This window comes from Brachycentrus maculatus, unplaced genomic scaffold (genome assembly GCF_059751285.1).
Source record: "Brachycentrus maculatus isolate JH-2025_06_01 unplaced genomic scaffold, ASM5975128v1 h1tg000113l, whole genome shotgun sequence".
NCBI lineage: Eukaryota > Metazoa > Arthropoda > Insecta > Trichoptera > Brachycentridae > Brachycentrus > Brachycentrus maculatus.
The window spans coordinates 221945-240044 of record NW_028280866.1 but is presented as its reverse complement, the minus strand read 5'-3'; the positions used below and the strand labels follow the sequence as shown (position 1 = coordinate 240044).

The window sequence follows — 18100 nt, the reverse complement described above, 5'->3', positions numbered from 1 at the left end:
AAGCATTGTTAACATTGTAGTATGATAATATAACACTCTCCTTATCATTAATCGTTCACTTTGTGTAATTGCAAAGAATAATAATAACAAAAATAACAAAAGTTTTATATAAATAGGAGAAAGTAACAATTTTTCTTTAGTCTATATTTGACTTGATGATGAAATGATATTCCAAAATCGGAAGTCTTTGAAGTGGTGTTTTTAAAATGGTATTACATAAAGCACGTGATGAATGATAAGGAGAGTGTTACATTGGGAAGAGTCTAAACAATATCGAGGAGCACATTACGCCAATATTCAAGCCGAAATTCCACTCAATACTGGAACTTATCTCCATCTCGATGTTATGTCGCCTGAAATCTGGTCGCTGCTCACTGCCTGTGCATCTCTAAGATAAAGTGCGTGACATCACTATATTGCGAATGTGGATAGGATATAGGGGATGCCAGCCATACTTTATTCCCATCCTCTCACAACAGAGAAGGAGAACTTCCTAAACACCTTGATATAGGCAGAAATTTAACTCCACACCCTAGTATTTACGGTTCTTTCTGATCCTTATTCTAGAATTGCGAATATCTAAAATGATAAAGCTAAATGCATTTGAACTATGATTTTCATATTGATTTTTATAATTAAATATGTAAAACTTCCTAAACAGCATAATAAAAATATTTTTATAATAAAAGTGGCTGGTTTTTACCATTTTAATTGTAAGTTGAGACAATCTATTTTTGCCGTGAATATAACATTACACATTTTCGTTATTATTTTTCATTTCACGAAACCTACCGCAACGAAATTAGCTTTATCCCGCGATTTACACTAGTACAGACACGGAACGGAAAGCTGTACAGGAAAATTAACTGTTTTCGTTGGTAAGTAGATTGGGTGAATGGGGAAAAGCAAACAAGCGCAGTTGGTACAATCGGCGAATTTAGTGACACGAGCAAACCACTGCGAAGCTGTCTCCTGCAGAGTCCTCACGAGCGTGTCGCGTGCTATCCACTAATGTACAAATTCCACAAAGCTGATTTTGATTAGCGGAGTACAAACATCGTTAGGCCGGCGATAACAATGGCCACAGTACTAGGGCCATTCGGACAGGTTTACCAACACTATTGGTAGGAAGCGTCATAAATCTCTGACTGCTGAAGTCGAGTTAGGTGAGGTAATAATTCGATAGTCGTCGGGGGTTTGAATTCTGAGAAGATTGACTAATAACATGTAAAATTAAAATGTAAAACTATTATTGATATTGAAACCATTAACAATTACATAATGATAAGGAATAATCACTCGTTGTTCTTCAATCTTAGTTTACGGGTTGCTATTTTTTTTAAAGCGAGACTTATCGCCACTCACTTTAATCACATCCCACTCTCCCTCTTTACACTTTAGTCCAAGTCGTACATAGAACAGTCTAATAACGCATGTGATTAATATTTTATATAGGTGTAAGTATGTGAAATATGTAGTGATTGTCTTAAGTAAGAGATAGGCGCGTATCGTATAATTTTGTAAAACGTAAAATTTTGAAAAAAATTTTTTTTTTCAATTCATGTCAGTGTCATTTCATGTCAATTTCAGTCACTAAAATTTAGTGTATACATCGGCATTTCATTATTTTAATGAATAGGGTAGCATGAATTGAATCAGAAATAAACGAGGTTTGCTTTTCTCTTTAAAACAATTGCAATAAATTTACAGTGTTTTTTTTGTGTACTTTGTCGAGCTTCATACAAAATAAAGAAGCAGTATTCTAAAAGTGTTTTTAGTTAGGAGTACGTATGGAAAGTTAAATGTACCATACAGCGGTTGTTACCGATGAATAAAACTTTACCAGGCGAGGCCTTAACAGAAAAAGGTAATTTGGTTTGGAAGAGGACTGGCGAGATTACGCTCTGTGTGTCGGAAAATGGGCTTAATGAGACTGTCGAATGGGAGGGGTGGGCGAGAGAGATAAGCAGGGATAGTCAGAATGGTGACATTCTCGACAAATCAAGACGAAATAAAGCTTATTGTGATCGCGGTAAACGCCGGCTCCAAATACACATTAAGGTACGTGTCAATCACGCCAAATTAGCTACAGTGTAAGGGTCGGTTGTTCGGACATCAGCATAATAGCCGTCCTGATATTCATAGCAATGTACCTATAGTACAATGCCGAGCACGAAAGCAGGAAGTGTTTGCATATAAAACTAGTGAAAGAAATAAAGACATCAAATTTGTATATTTCACCCGATTCTGGGATAAGATTATCTTTCAGAAAGGTTGATTCATAAAAGAAAATTCAAGAAAACATAGGACGTTGAAATGGTTTGTACATGTGAAACGAATAAGCGAGGGAAGAACGTAAAAAAATACACGAATGATGCGAATTTAGTTGTAAATAGGAGTATACGTAGAGAAAGAACGAGGAAAAGTTGGCTTGATTAAGTATTTGAAATACTTGTGGTCAGGTCGGGAGTCGGAATAATCGGCGGGTATGTGTAGGGAGATGCGTGAATGTGGAAAAGACGAAGAACGTTTCCGACAGAGGATTACTTTTCGGAGAGGTGTTTTATTCTCCCTGCTCAACCCCGCGGAGATGCGGCGTGATGGTGAGTTAGTTAGGCACGTTTGAAAGTTTGAGAGATTTTTCGTGAGCCTTTTGCTGTCTGGGACCGCGCTGAAATATTTATAATACCTTACCACGAATCTTGGAAGACGTGTGGGCGGAAGGGAAGGTATAATGTTATCATTTCCTTACCTGCAACAAAGGAGAAAACATAATCGTCAAAAGGAGCGAAAAATCGAGCAGCGAATACTACGGAAATATTTCGCGAAAATATGTGCACTGAAAATGCAAATGGCTTCGACTAAATATGCAAATTTAAATTCACAATCTCGCTTCAGGTAGAAAAGGCGAGAGAAGGGTACATCAGGGCGGGAGTTATAAATATTACATAGGATGTTTGTTCATCGTAGTTCATTCAGTTGTGGAAAACTATTTGTTATAAAGAATTGTTACATCAACACGGTAAATTTAGTTACATAGTTCCATAATGCTCGCAGTACTATGTAACATAATATATGCATATCTCGATTAACGTGGACAGAGTACTAAAATAGCAATATGTAAAAAGTATAATGTAATGTTGTTTATATCTACTAGACAATTGTTTGTAATTAATTTTGAATATCGGTTAGGATTAGGCTTGATGAAATTCAGTTACCTAATGTTTGAATTGCAATGTGCGACGAATATGGATCACACTAAGTTGCAAGTCAATTTTCTTCAATTCGTCAAAACTCCATGGCTCCGATCCGAATTGAAAGATAATAAGCTTTACACTGGCGTATGTGCAGAAAATGGACACGAGAAAGGAGTTCTGATGATTTATTACCAGACATCAGCAAAAAACAAAAAACTCTTCTCTTTCGTTCAAATTTCAGAATATTTATTTTTTTGCGTTACGAGTATATATTAAATTATAATATAATATAAAATTTAGTATTGTTGGGGCGAGCTTTAGCCCTTTGGCGGAAACTTAAATATATATTGAAAACCACAAATTATATATAGGTAGTTTTTTTAAAGATAATATTTGTACCATCATGGTTAAAATATTAACGTTTTGTGAGGCAAGAATACAAACTCTACGATACGCCTGCATAAATTATGATGTACATCGGGGTTAATTTGATGACAACATAGTGAAACACTTACGATGTATTATAATATTATCTAAATGACTTTATATACGCGAAAGGGTAAAAAATTATCAACCCTTTATTTAAAAACAATATCTCCTTTGTCAGCAGAAATCAGATCAAATTTCTCAGTAGGTGACGACAGTTAGCTGTCGTCACCTACTGAGAAACATATATTATATTTGGAGATAACTAACTTGATATCCAAAGACAAAATGCTATGAAGGTTCCTCGTATGTGACATTCTTGTAGACGCTCACAAAGGCCCCGGGCGAGTCTATATCTCTGTCCGGACCTGCACTGCGGATTAACTCGCTCTGTGCTTACTTCAGTCGCAGTAAACAGAACCGTGTACCACACATGGGGATGCATTATAGTGCACATAGGTGCGGATCAGGGTGGTCAGTATGTTTATAGCCCAGTTTACTAAAGCTTGCAACGTTTTAGCGGAGGCAAGCGTGAGTACGTATTCGCACATTATATTATAATTAGACATACTCTACCCAAAAGAACCATACATCCGAGAAGCAGGTAAGGCAAAACTAATTCGATATCGTATGCATAAATTCGAGGGAACAGGATAAACCAGGATGAATGTTAATGTATTCCGGAGATGGAATACTGCTGAAACGGGGACAAAATCTCATCTGTTTTTCCGAGATACATAATAATATTACGAACTCAAGCATTAGATTATACAGCTTTTAGAAACAAACTAATAAACTTTTTTGTTTTGTGACATGATAAGTCTATATTATTATTTCTAGTTGAGGTTTTTCATTATAATTAGGTAAAAATACACGAAACATTGTTATACGCGACATGCAAGTGAGACATCGAGAAGGCTACGGTTTTACCCATAAAAAAATACCCATCTGTGAAAAAAAACTATTGGGTTGTTGTTTTATTATTGTATGTATAACATATTAGATTACAACATTTTGAGTGTGTCCAAATACTTGTTCACAAAATCTGGATTATCTCCAATTACAGGAGTTATTTTCATATTATTTTTTGACATCTCATCAAAGATGAAGAAGAATATGGAAGTCTGGGCGTTTACGGGGCTTATTTTTTCGAATTTGAGTAGTGTGGTTGTCAATAATGGGTAGAATTGGTGAATGTTACACGTGTGTAAAGTGATCACTCAAACCAGCCTATGACGGTCGTAAGCCCCGTAGATGCCCAGACTTCCATATTCTTCTTCATCTTTGATGAGATGTCAAAAAATAATATTAGATTACAATTCCGACATATGTTTATAAAATACAATATTACCAGGAGACCGAGTAAACAATTTTACTACAATATGTTGGGTAATTTGCATGGTAATAATAAGTATGTGATAAGACATATAATAATATGTTGGAGATCTAAGAGAAGCCTAGTTTGTACATAATTTAATCCCAGATTCCGATGTTCCCGCGTTGGCAAATTAATATAAACATAAGTATGGCTGTTTACAGCGAGTACACACACAATCATGCATACTTCAAATTATTCTGGATACACAACATAATATCAACATTCATATTGACGAAAATAAGGTTTGCATTGTAAAATAAGAATGATCAAATACATTTTACAATTACACGAAAATAAAGTATTAGTTTTTAAAAAAATACGACTATGTGTGCCAAAGAGAAAGGAAAGAATCGCAAAGAGTTACTCCTTTTTTACTTTTACAATTTTTTCACAATTTGCACTGCTACTTCTATCCGCAATAAAAGTTAAGAAAATGAAATTCGGATCAAAAAAACAAATCAATGTAAAAATATAATCATGTACTTTAATAGAAATCTATACTGAGCAATCATTAGAAACCAAAGCTATTTGAGTTCGGGAACAAACGGTGAAAGGGCTTCCTTTGGTAAAGTTTGTAAATAAGCTTTTCTAATTATAATAGAAGGAAGGCTTAAGGTCAGCACATTCCCGAGGGGAGATCGTATTGTCCTGCGAGCTCTGAAGGGATTGGAAATTTCCACAATTATGCGGCCCTCATGGACCCGAAAACCTTCTCTTCGGCTTCGGTGGATAAAGGATCTCCGATTACAAAAATAATGATATTGAAAAAGGAGAAAATTTCGGCTAGAGGCGTATAGAAAGGTGTAATAAATCCCCGTTAAAGGTTTCTGCGCGAGATTTTCAATTTGAAGGCTATTTATAGCGTCTTTGCCGAACATATCGTATGGCGCTGAGATCCTCTCGAATTGTCAATATCGCAAAGTGGGGATGGCCTTTACTTTTTACGCCATCCCCAGTTTTCGAAAACGAATCGTCACAACCGAAAGCGTTCATTTTCGAAATGAATTCGAGCGAATATTCGTTCCCTCGCAATATTTTCCGAACACAAAGAAGCCGTCTTCTCGGGAAATGGCAAATGAGAATAGAATTTGGGCTTCGTTCGGAAAATGAAAGGACCACAATAACAAACCTACAAAAGGTTTATAATTATGATAGAAACGTAATGGTAATATCAATAGGTCTAGAAACAAAGGAACGGGGACAAGCGGGGGAGTAATTAATGTATTAAAACCATCACATCTCTTCATGAAGACTTCCTATTGTCCTTTTTCAGAAATTCGCCTTTGTTTACTTAATCCAGCTTCAGGTTAGTGGTCGCACCCAACACTTACCTTACCTTACCACCATAATTATATTTTTATTCCCCGCGAGGAACACCAGAAAAGGGAACTAATATGAGCGATTACAAAATGTTAATAAACCCATCCGAGCTTATAAACGCTTTATATTTTTTTTAATACAAAATGGATGATAAACTGATTTTTGTAAGAAAACTGAAAAAACAAAACAACCAAAAGATCTAAAATAGATTAACGAATTTTCATTAAAAATGAACCCTAGAAACAAATCAAACAAAAAACATTAAATTTAAATGGGTTCAATCGAGGATCGCTCTCCATTAAACTCATACAGAATACAAGCACCACTGGCCGTCAAATCGAGTGTGGTCTTAAATTTAAGAAAATAATCTTCTAACATAAACATTTTTATTCGGCATTTTTTCGATAGCAAAAGAAAGCAACAATCACCCTACTTTTTGTTTTACTGGTAGAATAGAGTTGGGTTTTATTAAATACATATTTTTTATTAACTCGTGTATTATTTCTTCCTCCAGGAACACAGTAGCTTAAAATTTAAATTGATTTAATATTGAAATTCAGTGGCAAACAAATGTTACTGAAATAGAAATTGGCCCAAACGAAATATCTTAGTTAAGATCAAACAGGATTTTATCGATTTATAAAAATTAAAAACCAAAAAAAAACAAGGGTTAACGTGTAAAAGTTTGCCGTATAATTTCCACACGAAAAGTATTATAAAGCTACGTTAATCGCATTTGTTAGTTTTCTGGCACATTATACAGGTACACCTATTATTACACAAGTCGGTGTAGTGCAATAAAGGAAAAGTTTTGGCACGATTTTCAACCGGCCGCGGCCCCGGGCGGGCTAAAGGCACTCGCCACCTATTCACAACTCGTATTCTAATACCGGGAACTTGCAATTATTACCCCGGCTAGCGGCTATGCGATATTTCTGCTGATCTACTGATATAACGGTTTATGTATTAATTTCGGGCCAAAATATTTATTATTTTAAATGGCTTTATTAAGCGGAGCGAAAAATAAAAGTTACTTGGAAAAAGTGATCAATTCACACATCAAACAATGTAAATATAGCCCAGGTTGTATATGATTGTGTAATAAAGATTCGTCACAAACTAATTATTACAAAAAATATAAGGCTTTACAAAATATTCGTCAATGCATATTTCTTTTAATAGCGTATTAATAAAATGGGAATCACATGTGGTCGACAGACGTAGGCCGTTCGTGAAAGAACGGATGTTAATGACCCCTTAATTTATTTTGATTGAGTGTCAGGATCCTAATTTTTAGTGGATCTCGTTCACTAAAGTAGACCCATTCTTCACTGGTTTACTAAATCACGTATTTATCGAATCACTGGTAAGTTGTGGACCAAGGAGATAAGTAAAAAAAAAATAACGAGTAAAAAGCGACTTTTTAACTTCCTGCTCGTCTGGCGAATAATCATTGTATCATACATTTTTTATTTGCTGCCGACGAAGGTTAGAGGTCAAAATAAAATATGGAACAAAGGCATAAAAAAGGAATGGGTAAATGATCAAGAGTTAATTATATACAAATTGTAAAATAGTTTACATTCTTAATTTTCTCTCTTTTTTGTGTGTATATTAGGTTAAAATGGATAAAAACAATAAAAATTATATAAAAAGAACTCCACCGACAAGACACACAAGGTGGCTTGGTGGGTCTCCGCAAAAAAAATATTTTTAATATGTTTAAAATTGTTCTTTTAATAAATGTATACTATGTTATTTATGTTAGTAAATATTTGAAAAAAAAAACAATTGAAACGTTTAATGGGTCACAAGTGATATAGATCAAGTGATGCGGATCCTCCGAATGACCGGATCTCGCTCACCATTAGTGGTAGAAACGATATCCGTTAAGATCGGAGTTTGACAATGGGAAAATACCATAGATTAGTATTACATACAACCCCCTGGAATGCAATCAAAGCAGTTTTTGGAGGATTACGTTGCTATTACGTAAATAAATAATTTAAAAAATGGGAGACAATAAAATCATCATATTTTTTCGAAGAGTAACAAGATAAAACGAAAAAAGTGGATATAATCATAGTTGTTTTTTCGATAAATATTTTGTATCAAATAAGAATGATCGTCTTTTTAACAGTTAATCGAACTTTTTGAAAAGCAAAGAGCTGTGTCTTTTAATGCTATAATATTATTGTATCAATTCATAACGAGGTATCACTGAAACACTACGTGTGAACATCGATTGCTACACAAACCTGATACTAGATTTACAACATATGAAGAATTGTTCATACCAGAGATAGTATAATAGATAACATAATATGGTCAAAGGACATTAAAATAAGTAGCATTGAAAATATTTAATAAAATTATATTTCAAATTATTAACAAAAATTAATCACGAGGCAAATGTGATTTATACATGAATATATGTAACGAATGAATGCAGTCGAAATGCGATCTCTTAGACAGTAATTAAGTAAAAAATAGTCTCCAAATGACAATGAAAAATCTTACATCTTTATAGGAAAATTATAAACTGCTTCTGATTTCAGACTGAAATGAATTTCACCTAAACTAGGATGCAGTATATTATCAGTGCAAATATGTAACTCAGGACTTGAGGACCAGTAGGTCCCAGCGCTTAATGTGAAAAGTTCCGGCTCCTTTGGGCTTGTGTGGAATTGTAGAACCGCTGGGAGTACACGGACTAGTAGAACTAGTGGAACTTAGAGAACTTATGGCATTGGCAAGAGCGATGGTGCAGTGAAAATCTGTGAAGCAGAGAGCGCCGTGTACTAATTGATTTAGCATATTATTTATTTTAACATTCGTGTTCGTCATTTTGCCTTGGAAAACTCATTTGATTATTTTACAGATTTACTTCATAAAGAATTTCAGACAAAGATTTTATCAAATTACAAATAAAACACTTGTGTTTTTACCACTATGTCGATATACTGTCGATATATTATATATAGTATTATATGTGATAAATATTTACGTAAACGTGAGTCATATTTGAATTCCTGCACCTAACTCGTACGGCCAAATTTCCAAGGAAATAAAATGAATGTAATGGAATCAAGGGAGATTGGTGAAGGTATAAAGAAGGTGGTGGAGGGAGAAACCGATCCATTAACAACAGAAAGGAAATCTCGACCGCAAAATCCTTTCCGATAATTTACGTGTAAAGAAATTACATTTTTATCTAATCGATGGCCTTAAGAGGCCATCGATTTTCTATACACGATCTTCCAATGCTGACATCTATCATTACATAGGTATTATAAATACAGCAATTTCTTAAATACGTATTTATGTACCCATAAAACACAATCTAAATGTATTTTTATACGTATTGTAATGCCTACTAGTTTTAACGGCATTATCACTTTAGAAAACCACATACAATGCCTGCTCGTTAATCCGAATGCTCTGTAATCCGAACGATTTCGCGGCTCTGATGAGTTGAACAACTGATACCAGTTTCAAAAAAATCCACCTTCTGAAGCCGTAAAAGCTTTCGATATAGCCACTAACTGAGCTGAAGATATCGCTCAGGACACTGAGGAATTGATGGTTTTGAGACGAAAGCATGATTTAGTCCTTGAACAACCGTTGGCAAGAGAATTTTCATAAACTTAAATTTCCTTTTTTCTCAAAACAATCAGTAATCTTGAACGATACGCTAATTGATTTACGTTCGGATTAGCAGGCTGACACTGTATATGCGAAAATATGGAATAAGTAACCAACATACTAAAATACTAATCGAAATGTATTTTTCAACAGGTATTGTACTTACTGTGGCCGTAAACACCCGTAGGAACCCTTTTCATACTAGTTTTAACGGCATTGCTACTTAAAAATACATGGAGAATTTTAAGAAAAATTATATGTAAAAATTATATGTGTTGAATCCGATATTCTTCCCGAGGGAAATGGCACCTACAAGAAGGGAAGGTGGGGTGGGGTTTCCCTGTGCGACGCTTTACCTGTGGCGTACGTGGGCTCCATGTCGTCCTCGGGCGGGGTGTGCGAGCGCGGCGGCAGGTAGCGCGCGTGGTGCGGGCAGCCCTGGTACACCAGCATGGGCGGCGGGAAGTCGTCGGGCGAGTCGGGCCGGCCGGGCGCCTCGGGGAACATGGCCTGCGCCAGCGAGGGCGGCGGCGAGCGCTCCAGCGACCCGCTCAGCGAGCACTCGGGCAGCTCCTGCGCCGGCGGGCTGGGCGGCGGCGGCGGCGCGGGCGCGGCGGCGCGCCTCGGGCTGCGGCCCCGGTCCGGCAGCACGGACGACGCGCTCCAGTACCCCCAAGCCATGCTGGACAGGAGTCCAGGAGATACTAACTGCACGCCGACCCCTACCCACTACACTACTACTGCACTCTGAAGGATCCCTCTATCTGACCGCGGCGCTGTTCAACACCGCTGCGCCGCCATCTTAGCTTTACGATATATTTACACTTTTCTTTTTATACGACTAACTGTACATTTGGAGGTATATATTATTTTTAACCGATATTATTAAGTTTATTTAGAATTCGCACTATCACTTTGAATTTGTTATATAAAGTCAATTTTGATTCGTCACAAAACTTTGCAATTCTTGTTTTATCGTTCCGGAGACCTTAGTAGTAGGTTCAACTTAAAAACAAAAGAAAGCGAGTGAGAGGTAGGTAATAAGAATTATTTAAAGTGTACGTAAAAATATATGCATATGCGCTATTCCATCCAAAAGAGTGGAACATCGTACAACTCGTTCGCCATTAAGTCCGAAATATTCCGTGATCAAATGGTACCTATGGGTAATTGAAGACTCTTGGAGGGCGATCAAGACTCAACAATCGTTTGGGGAGGGGGAAAACGATTTCATACATTCCGAGCTTTAAGAAAAATGTAAAACGAATTAGAAAAAAATAATTGAGTAAAAAAATCGAGAAAAGCAACGGGCCCAAAAAGTTTGGGAGCCTCTGTACTAGGCGATCAAGGGGCGGTGTTCATTTACACCATGGGTTGGCAACCTTTTGTTGTAAAAGGGCCAAATATTTTTCATGGGGATCAGTGCGGGCCGCACTTGCAGTAGGTATACATACAATATTTATGTACAAATATTTTAGTTTTAAAAATAAAACGCTAAGTTTATATTTTAACGACAGTTATTGTATTTAATAAAATCAATGAGATTCCCTTCGCTCCCTTTCTCACTTCCTTTCACTCGATTGTGTATAATATCGTCCGTCATGTGCGTTGCGGCGAGAATCTCGCGGGCCGCACCAAGATGTCTCGCGGGCCGCATGCGGCCCGCGGGCCGCAGGTTGCCGACCCATGATTTACACTATTCCAATTTTTATGGAAAGAATAAAGTAAAGATACTTTTGAATTTTGTTTACCAGAGATATTATTAAAAATATTAATTTTCTCGCCATGTCTTTACATTACCAGAATGGCGGAGGTATTCAAATAAACTCGGGAGATAGAAAATTACCGCGGATGAAAAATGCTCGTTATATTTCTTAAGCTAAGAAAATGTTTTTAAAAGACAAAAGCCTCCGAAATTGCGTATTAAAATAAAAATAAAAGTTAAAGGCAAACACGGAATCGAGTACTTAGGGAAGCATTTTGATGAACAAACCATTTATCAAATTCAATATTAACATAATCTCAGATCTTAATGGCATGCTTGCAAATAATTCCGGTTTAAATTTGTAACAATAAGCTCTTAAATGTTGGCTTCCATTTATCAACTGCTTTAGTGAATTGGGCCCAGATCGGTTTCCGATAACGCCTAAATAATCTAACCAAACTAATTCTATCATGTCAAAAAAATAGCAGAAATTAATTTAATCTAAAAAGCGCGTTTGTGCCTAGAGACATCGGTCGCCGAAAAAAAGTGAAAAGCCATAAATTTAAGGTATAATTAAACAGTGGTTGTTCTATAAACTGCGTACAAAACTTGTGTCTAATGCCTTCCTCTTTCCGAATTCTTTACGGTGGATACTATACATAAATCTTATTGGGGTTTCATTCGCGTATTCACAAAAACAGGAAACAAATTGTGTACTTTATTTCTGAACAATACTCGCTTCTCTGTACTTTGGAACTCTTGACTTTAGAAACATTCTAGGGGTGGGGGAGGTTTTTAACAAAGCTCCGGGTAGTTCTCTTGGTATCTTTATGAGATTATATTGCATATTTGGAGGAATAACACGATAAACAAAAACTGTGTACTTCTAGTCTTAACTGGAGATAAAATGAAGATATAACATGGACTTATTGTTAGTTTATGGTAGCTTATTTTTATAAAATGAGTAAACCGTTGGTCTGGTATACTAAATGCTCACACATATGTAAACGCGGAATAATTCAAATACTAAAATTAGTTTTCCGTTTTAATACACAGCATTGAAATTAAACTCGTTGTAACACGAACATACGTATGTAAGTTTTCCGAAAGCGACTCGTTGTTGTTCAAGAAAAATCTAATTCATTTTAAAGAGTACCAATTAAGCCGCAGTAAAATAACTTACTGTCCGTTCTATTCCGCAGTCTCTCCTGATTTTTAATCATCTTTACATAATTAGACTTTAATTATGGATTTAAAAGACTTCAACTTCATTTAGGAAATAATGGTATTTGCCAAATAAAACTAAAATGAAACATGGATATATATTACACTAAAGTGACTGCCGCATCAATTGATGAAATTCATTTGAAGAATTTGAAAAATTTGTAGCAAAATTGGAGTAAAATATTAATAATACCTTCCTTATTACATTCAAAATTTATAGTAATACCTTCCTATAGTAATACATTCAAAATTTTCATAATTAGATATGCCTGACACATTGTTTGGAGCTCTATTCTTACTCAAATAGTGCATAGGGCACCGCTTCACATCAAGGCGGTGTGTCATCTCGATTGTTTTTTATATGTAGGCCAGATGATGACTCTAGCGATTCGGACTGTTGATTGGACAAGATGAAGAACACATTAAAAAAGATATGGATGACGCAAGTGAAGGAGCTCTAGTTGAAGGACATGACGGTATCCTTTTCTAAAAAAGTAAGGTTTTCTAAGCTTGACAAAAAAAATCAAAGAGAAGAAAATATGTACTGCATCGTTTTGTTCAGAATCTGAATAAGTTGACGTTTTAACAATATTATGTTAACAATAAGTGCTGGAAAAAATTATAGTTAAATTGTTTATTTTTTTGAAAAACATATTTCGTGATTTTATCAAATGAAAACGTATTTTTATGCCGCGACGGTAATCAAACAAAAAAACCATAAAAGTTACAACTTAGCATGAAGATACACATTTCTGGGGAGTATTATTATGGTAGTTTGTCGTCGTATTATAATCGATGTCGTATTATAATATAATCCATACCGTGGATGTACGGTGTATTGTGGCATCCGGAAAAGGTAATGTACCAGAAGTAAGTGTACCCGAGATAGCCATCAGCTGAATGTGCCAGCGGCGGCGAGGAGTACTCCAGCAGGCGCCGCGAGCTACCAGGGAGGCAGGAAGCTGCGGGATGCGGATACTAGATCCTCTACCCACCGTACCGAGATACGAATGTTATCGATACAATATCCTAAAGTTGAACGAGGAGAATATTGAAACAAACCAAATAAGGAACCATCTGATAATACACCTCAAGTATGACAACTGCTACAAATAACACTCAAGTATTATCTCTCTATACAATACTCTATAGAGTCTATGGTGAAAGTTTATAAATATACTCCCTTTGTCATTATTCATATAATTACATGTAAAATAAAATATTCCATGCAATAACATATGTATAATAAAACATATAGAAGAAATTGTTTTCCAAAAATATATATATATAAATTTATTTTAATCAAAGGCTAGAAATACATTCAGCTGATGATTAAAACCGACCGATGTCCGTCTCCGTAGTGTAATGGTTAGCGTGTTTAGCTACCGTGCTGGAGGTCCCGGGTTCGATTCCCAGGGGGGGGGGTGAAAATAAATATATAAGAGTATAAAGTGATTTTATACTCTAATATTTATTTAATATTACCTATTCCCTGAGGCGCAGGATTGATCACTTTGACTTCACGTAAGTAACGATCAAGATAACGCTGCGTCAGTACGATGAAGTGCCCTATGCACCATTAGGTGTGGATAAGGGTTAGAGTTAGGTTAGATTAAATAATCCGCAGCGGTAAAACCGTAGATTTGTTAGAAAAGTATATTTGAAACTGGATATGAACAAATGAAAATTATATAAATAACGTATTTTTTTGTAGATGAAAAAATGTTTTTCTTGTTTTTTTAAATATGTTTATTTTATGAAACTTTATTGTCATATAACATATTGAGATACAATATATCAAATTAAAATACAGTATAGTAGTTTTCTAAATATTTATTATATTGTATCTAAATATATGTCTCGAATAATATAGAGTTGTTTGTAATGCTTCACCCGCTTGCGAGTGATTTTGAATAAATCAGATTGAATCCTTAAAATTTGGTCGGAAACGAAGTGGTAAGTTAGACAAAGGTTCACCATATAATATGTACGTAACTTTGAAAGGTTTTAGGGTTTGAATAAATAATATATGTAAGCGTTTTTGCAGTTCACATTAAAGATATATTTTTCTTTCAGCAAAGAAACACGGTTTAAAAATTAAGAGATAAAAAGTACAATAATTAATCATGTTTTAATAAAAGTTATAGACCCCTTTAACGCTATGCATTGATCGCCTGCTTCAAATTTGTCAAAGAAAAAAAATTGTGAGACATCGTTTCTGGAGATTCCCGTAGTTTTGAGCAAATTACTATGAGATGAAATCGCTTAGTAATTTGGTCGAAATAACAAGATGGAAGTGTATTTAGTATGTTTATTTAATGTACAAATGTAAAAATATATATTTAATTGTAAAATTAAAATGATTTATTTTCCGATCAATTTACTATAAACAAACAATATCAGATTAATATATAACGAACTCGATAAGAAATTTCAACAAAGATAGGATTTACGCAATAAAAGTGACAGATCTTTCGCGTTTTGAGGAAATTTCTAAAAAAAACAATACTTATGATTTGACTAACTCTGCAAAAAAAAAGGAATTGATAAAGAATAAAGAATAAAAGGCCAACACCACAAGTAAAATTAAATGATAATAAAAAAATACTGTGTTAATATTTTGGTCATGAAAAATCAAATTCTTCTAACTTCGTTAATAATTTTCCTGCAGTATTAAACTGATAAATGTTCAATACTATACACTTGAATTAATAAAATGTTAATGATTTTATAATATAAGAATCATTTATAATGTTTCTTAAAGAATAATCGTTTAAAAATTGTCTAACGACGCTTTTAATCTCAATGCGATTTATAATAAATATAATAACTGTACATTTAGTCCGCCATCATAGTTTTGTGGTTTTAGGTTTGGCTACAGGTCCAGGTTCGATTCCCAGGAGAGTCAGAAAAAATATGGGTGATTTATCATTATATTATTTACCCTCAATTATCACCCTGTTCTGGTACCAGAAGTGCATCACCGATCACCTTGCCTTCGCGTGATTAACGATATAGATAACACTCCAACAATGAGATGCAGTGCCGTATGCACTATTGGGAGCGGATAAGGGTCAGATAACATTAATGTGGAAGATTGGTATATTCTTAAAATCATAACTTAATAAATGAAGCACAGTTTATTCTCTTTAATTCTCCCGAAGCGAGTTGATATACAAAGTCAGTTACCTCGTCATATGTCATAGAGGGGTTGTTACATGGATATGGGAATAGAGAGAACAGACGATAGCTACGAATTACAATTACAAAATACGCTCTTCATACATGTGGTTAAAAAATAGCGAAATGAATTATCTCGACGTGGGATCGCGCTGTTCCAATTCTGTGATAAATAACACAAAATTAATTACACAGTAGTGAAACGTACTAGTTGATGGAAATTACAGTAGGTAGAAAATGTAGAAGTTATCACAATATAGCAGTACATTTATTGTATTTAAATGTCGAGTCACACGCTGCAGGAGCCAAACCCTAATGAAAACGAACGGTAAGCTGTCATGCGAGGAGCATAATACGCGTAGTGATAGCCGCGATAAGGCTGCGGGCTGCGGGCTGCGGGCTGCAGGGTGGCGGGTCCGCACGTGTCCTGTCAGGCACACCCACCGTCCTGCCGAGGCGTCCTTCAAATGACATGACACTCCGAGGAAAGAGGTGTGCCTCGGCACTACGGACGGTGGACGCGTATACTGTACCGTACCTGCGATCGCCTCTCACTCGTGAAGGGAATCGTGTAACGTACAAATTTGTTTACAAACGAGTCGTCGTACTGAGCTTCGAATGTCGCGTTCGCGCGATTCGATCGGCGCGGCAATATGTCATATCAACACGAGAGCACGAGAGCGGGAGAGCGGGAGAGCACGGGAGCACGGGAGCGGGCGGTATCGGTGCAGGGCGCCGCGCGAGTACGGGCCTCGGCTCGAGGTCGGGAAGTGGGCTGAGCGCTCTCCGCTCGGGGACGTTCCGCCTGGGCCTCTAGCGGAAAACTACCGGCTCTCGCGCGGCCTACCCGGGCTGCAGGCGGCGGAGCACTGCGCGCGGAGGGCGCGGCGGCGCCGGCGCCGGCCGCGCGCAGAAAGGGCGCCGCGACGCGCGGGCCGCCGCGGCGCGCGGGCCGGCCGCTCGGCTCCGCCGGCGCGGCGCCGGTCCTCGCCCCGCTCAGGCGCCGGAGCGAAAGTGACGCTAAGTGCCGAAATGCGCGACCGTCTACCCCCGCGGCCATTGTAAATCGAACGATTAACGAAACCCTTTCAACGAAGCGCAGATATAGCGCTGTAAGAATGAATTGGGGGAAAATCAAGTTTTCCAACACTGTATCGCGAGTGCGCCCTTATTGCGGGTATAGGGTTGACAGGAAAACTTTAACTACATTATCTAGTAGATCGAGGGCGATTCGTCCGCAGCATTGTTTCTGCATTTTATAATACCGGTCATTTGGAGCAACAATGGTGTAATCCACTTTTGGAAATATTACAGGAGATGCAATGGCATTCAGACGTTGTAGCAACAGAAATGGCGCCATTTTACTAAATTCTACAATGACACTCGCGCCATCTCGCAGCATTTCACCACAAAATCAATTCAGTCGATGTTTCTCCCGGTGTAAATAGTCTTTTCGCACATTTTGACATATTAAACTTGTTTTTAAAAAAGCGTAATTACGTCATTGTTGCGACAAATGAGCGGTATAATATAATAAAATTATTTGGTGCAAGAAAAAGAATACACCTTAAGACAGATTATCCTTCATTAGGGTACAAACCTTGAATATAAAGTAACTTACTATTATATGCATAAAAAAACGTGCGTGACAACACGCATATTGAGAAAGTAAAAGTACTACCGATATCAATTTTAAATTATCGTGTACATTACAGCACCTTCAATTATCGATATGAACATAGGTATCTTAAATAATGAACTTTAAATTTTCATAGTATAACACACAACAAAATAAGTATAAATTTAATGATTCGTCAGGTAATTTAAGTCATTTAAAATAATTAAGTTTTTTTCGGAAATATTCGAATCATGTCATGGGAGAAACAACAGAAAATGAGTTCTGGCACAGAGTGTAGCGGAGTATGTGTGTCAGTAAGGTTAGTAGAGGTAGGAGATGTGTGGGGAGCAAGGGGCGAGGGGAGGGGGAAGGGGAGACACACGAGAGAAGGATAGTGATACTGCATA

The 18100-nt window shown here is 36.5% G+C and overlaps 1 protein-coding gene across 5 annotated transcripts in view; it reads right to left on the bottom strand.

Moving 5' to 3' along the window:
* Positions 1-18100, bottom strand: part of LOC148310001 (atypical protein kinase C-like) — a 109246-nt gene that overhangs the window by 53584 nt on the left and 37562 nt on the right. The window contains exons 1-2 of one of the 5 annotated variants that reach the window (XM_088259165.1): positions 16656-16946; positions 10323-10971 (exon numbers count right to left, since the gene is read on the bottom strand). The exons of the other annotated variants lie outside the window; for them this stretch is intronic. Of the exons in view, the coding sequence (XP_088115291.1) occupies positions 10323-10647 (325 nt within the window). The 5' untranslated portion in view covers positions 10648-10971; positions 16656-16946. Of the gene's footprint in view, positions 1-10322; positions 10972-16655; positions 16947-18100 lie in introns of those variants that run through there. 5 annotated transcript variants of the gene reach the window in all.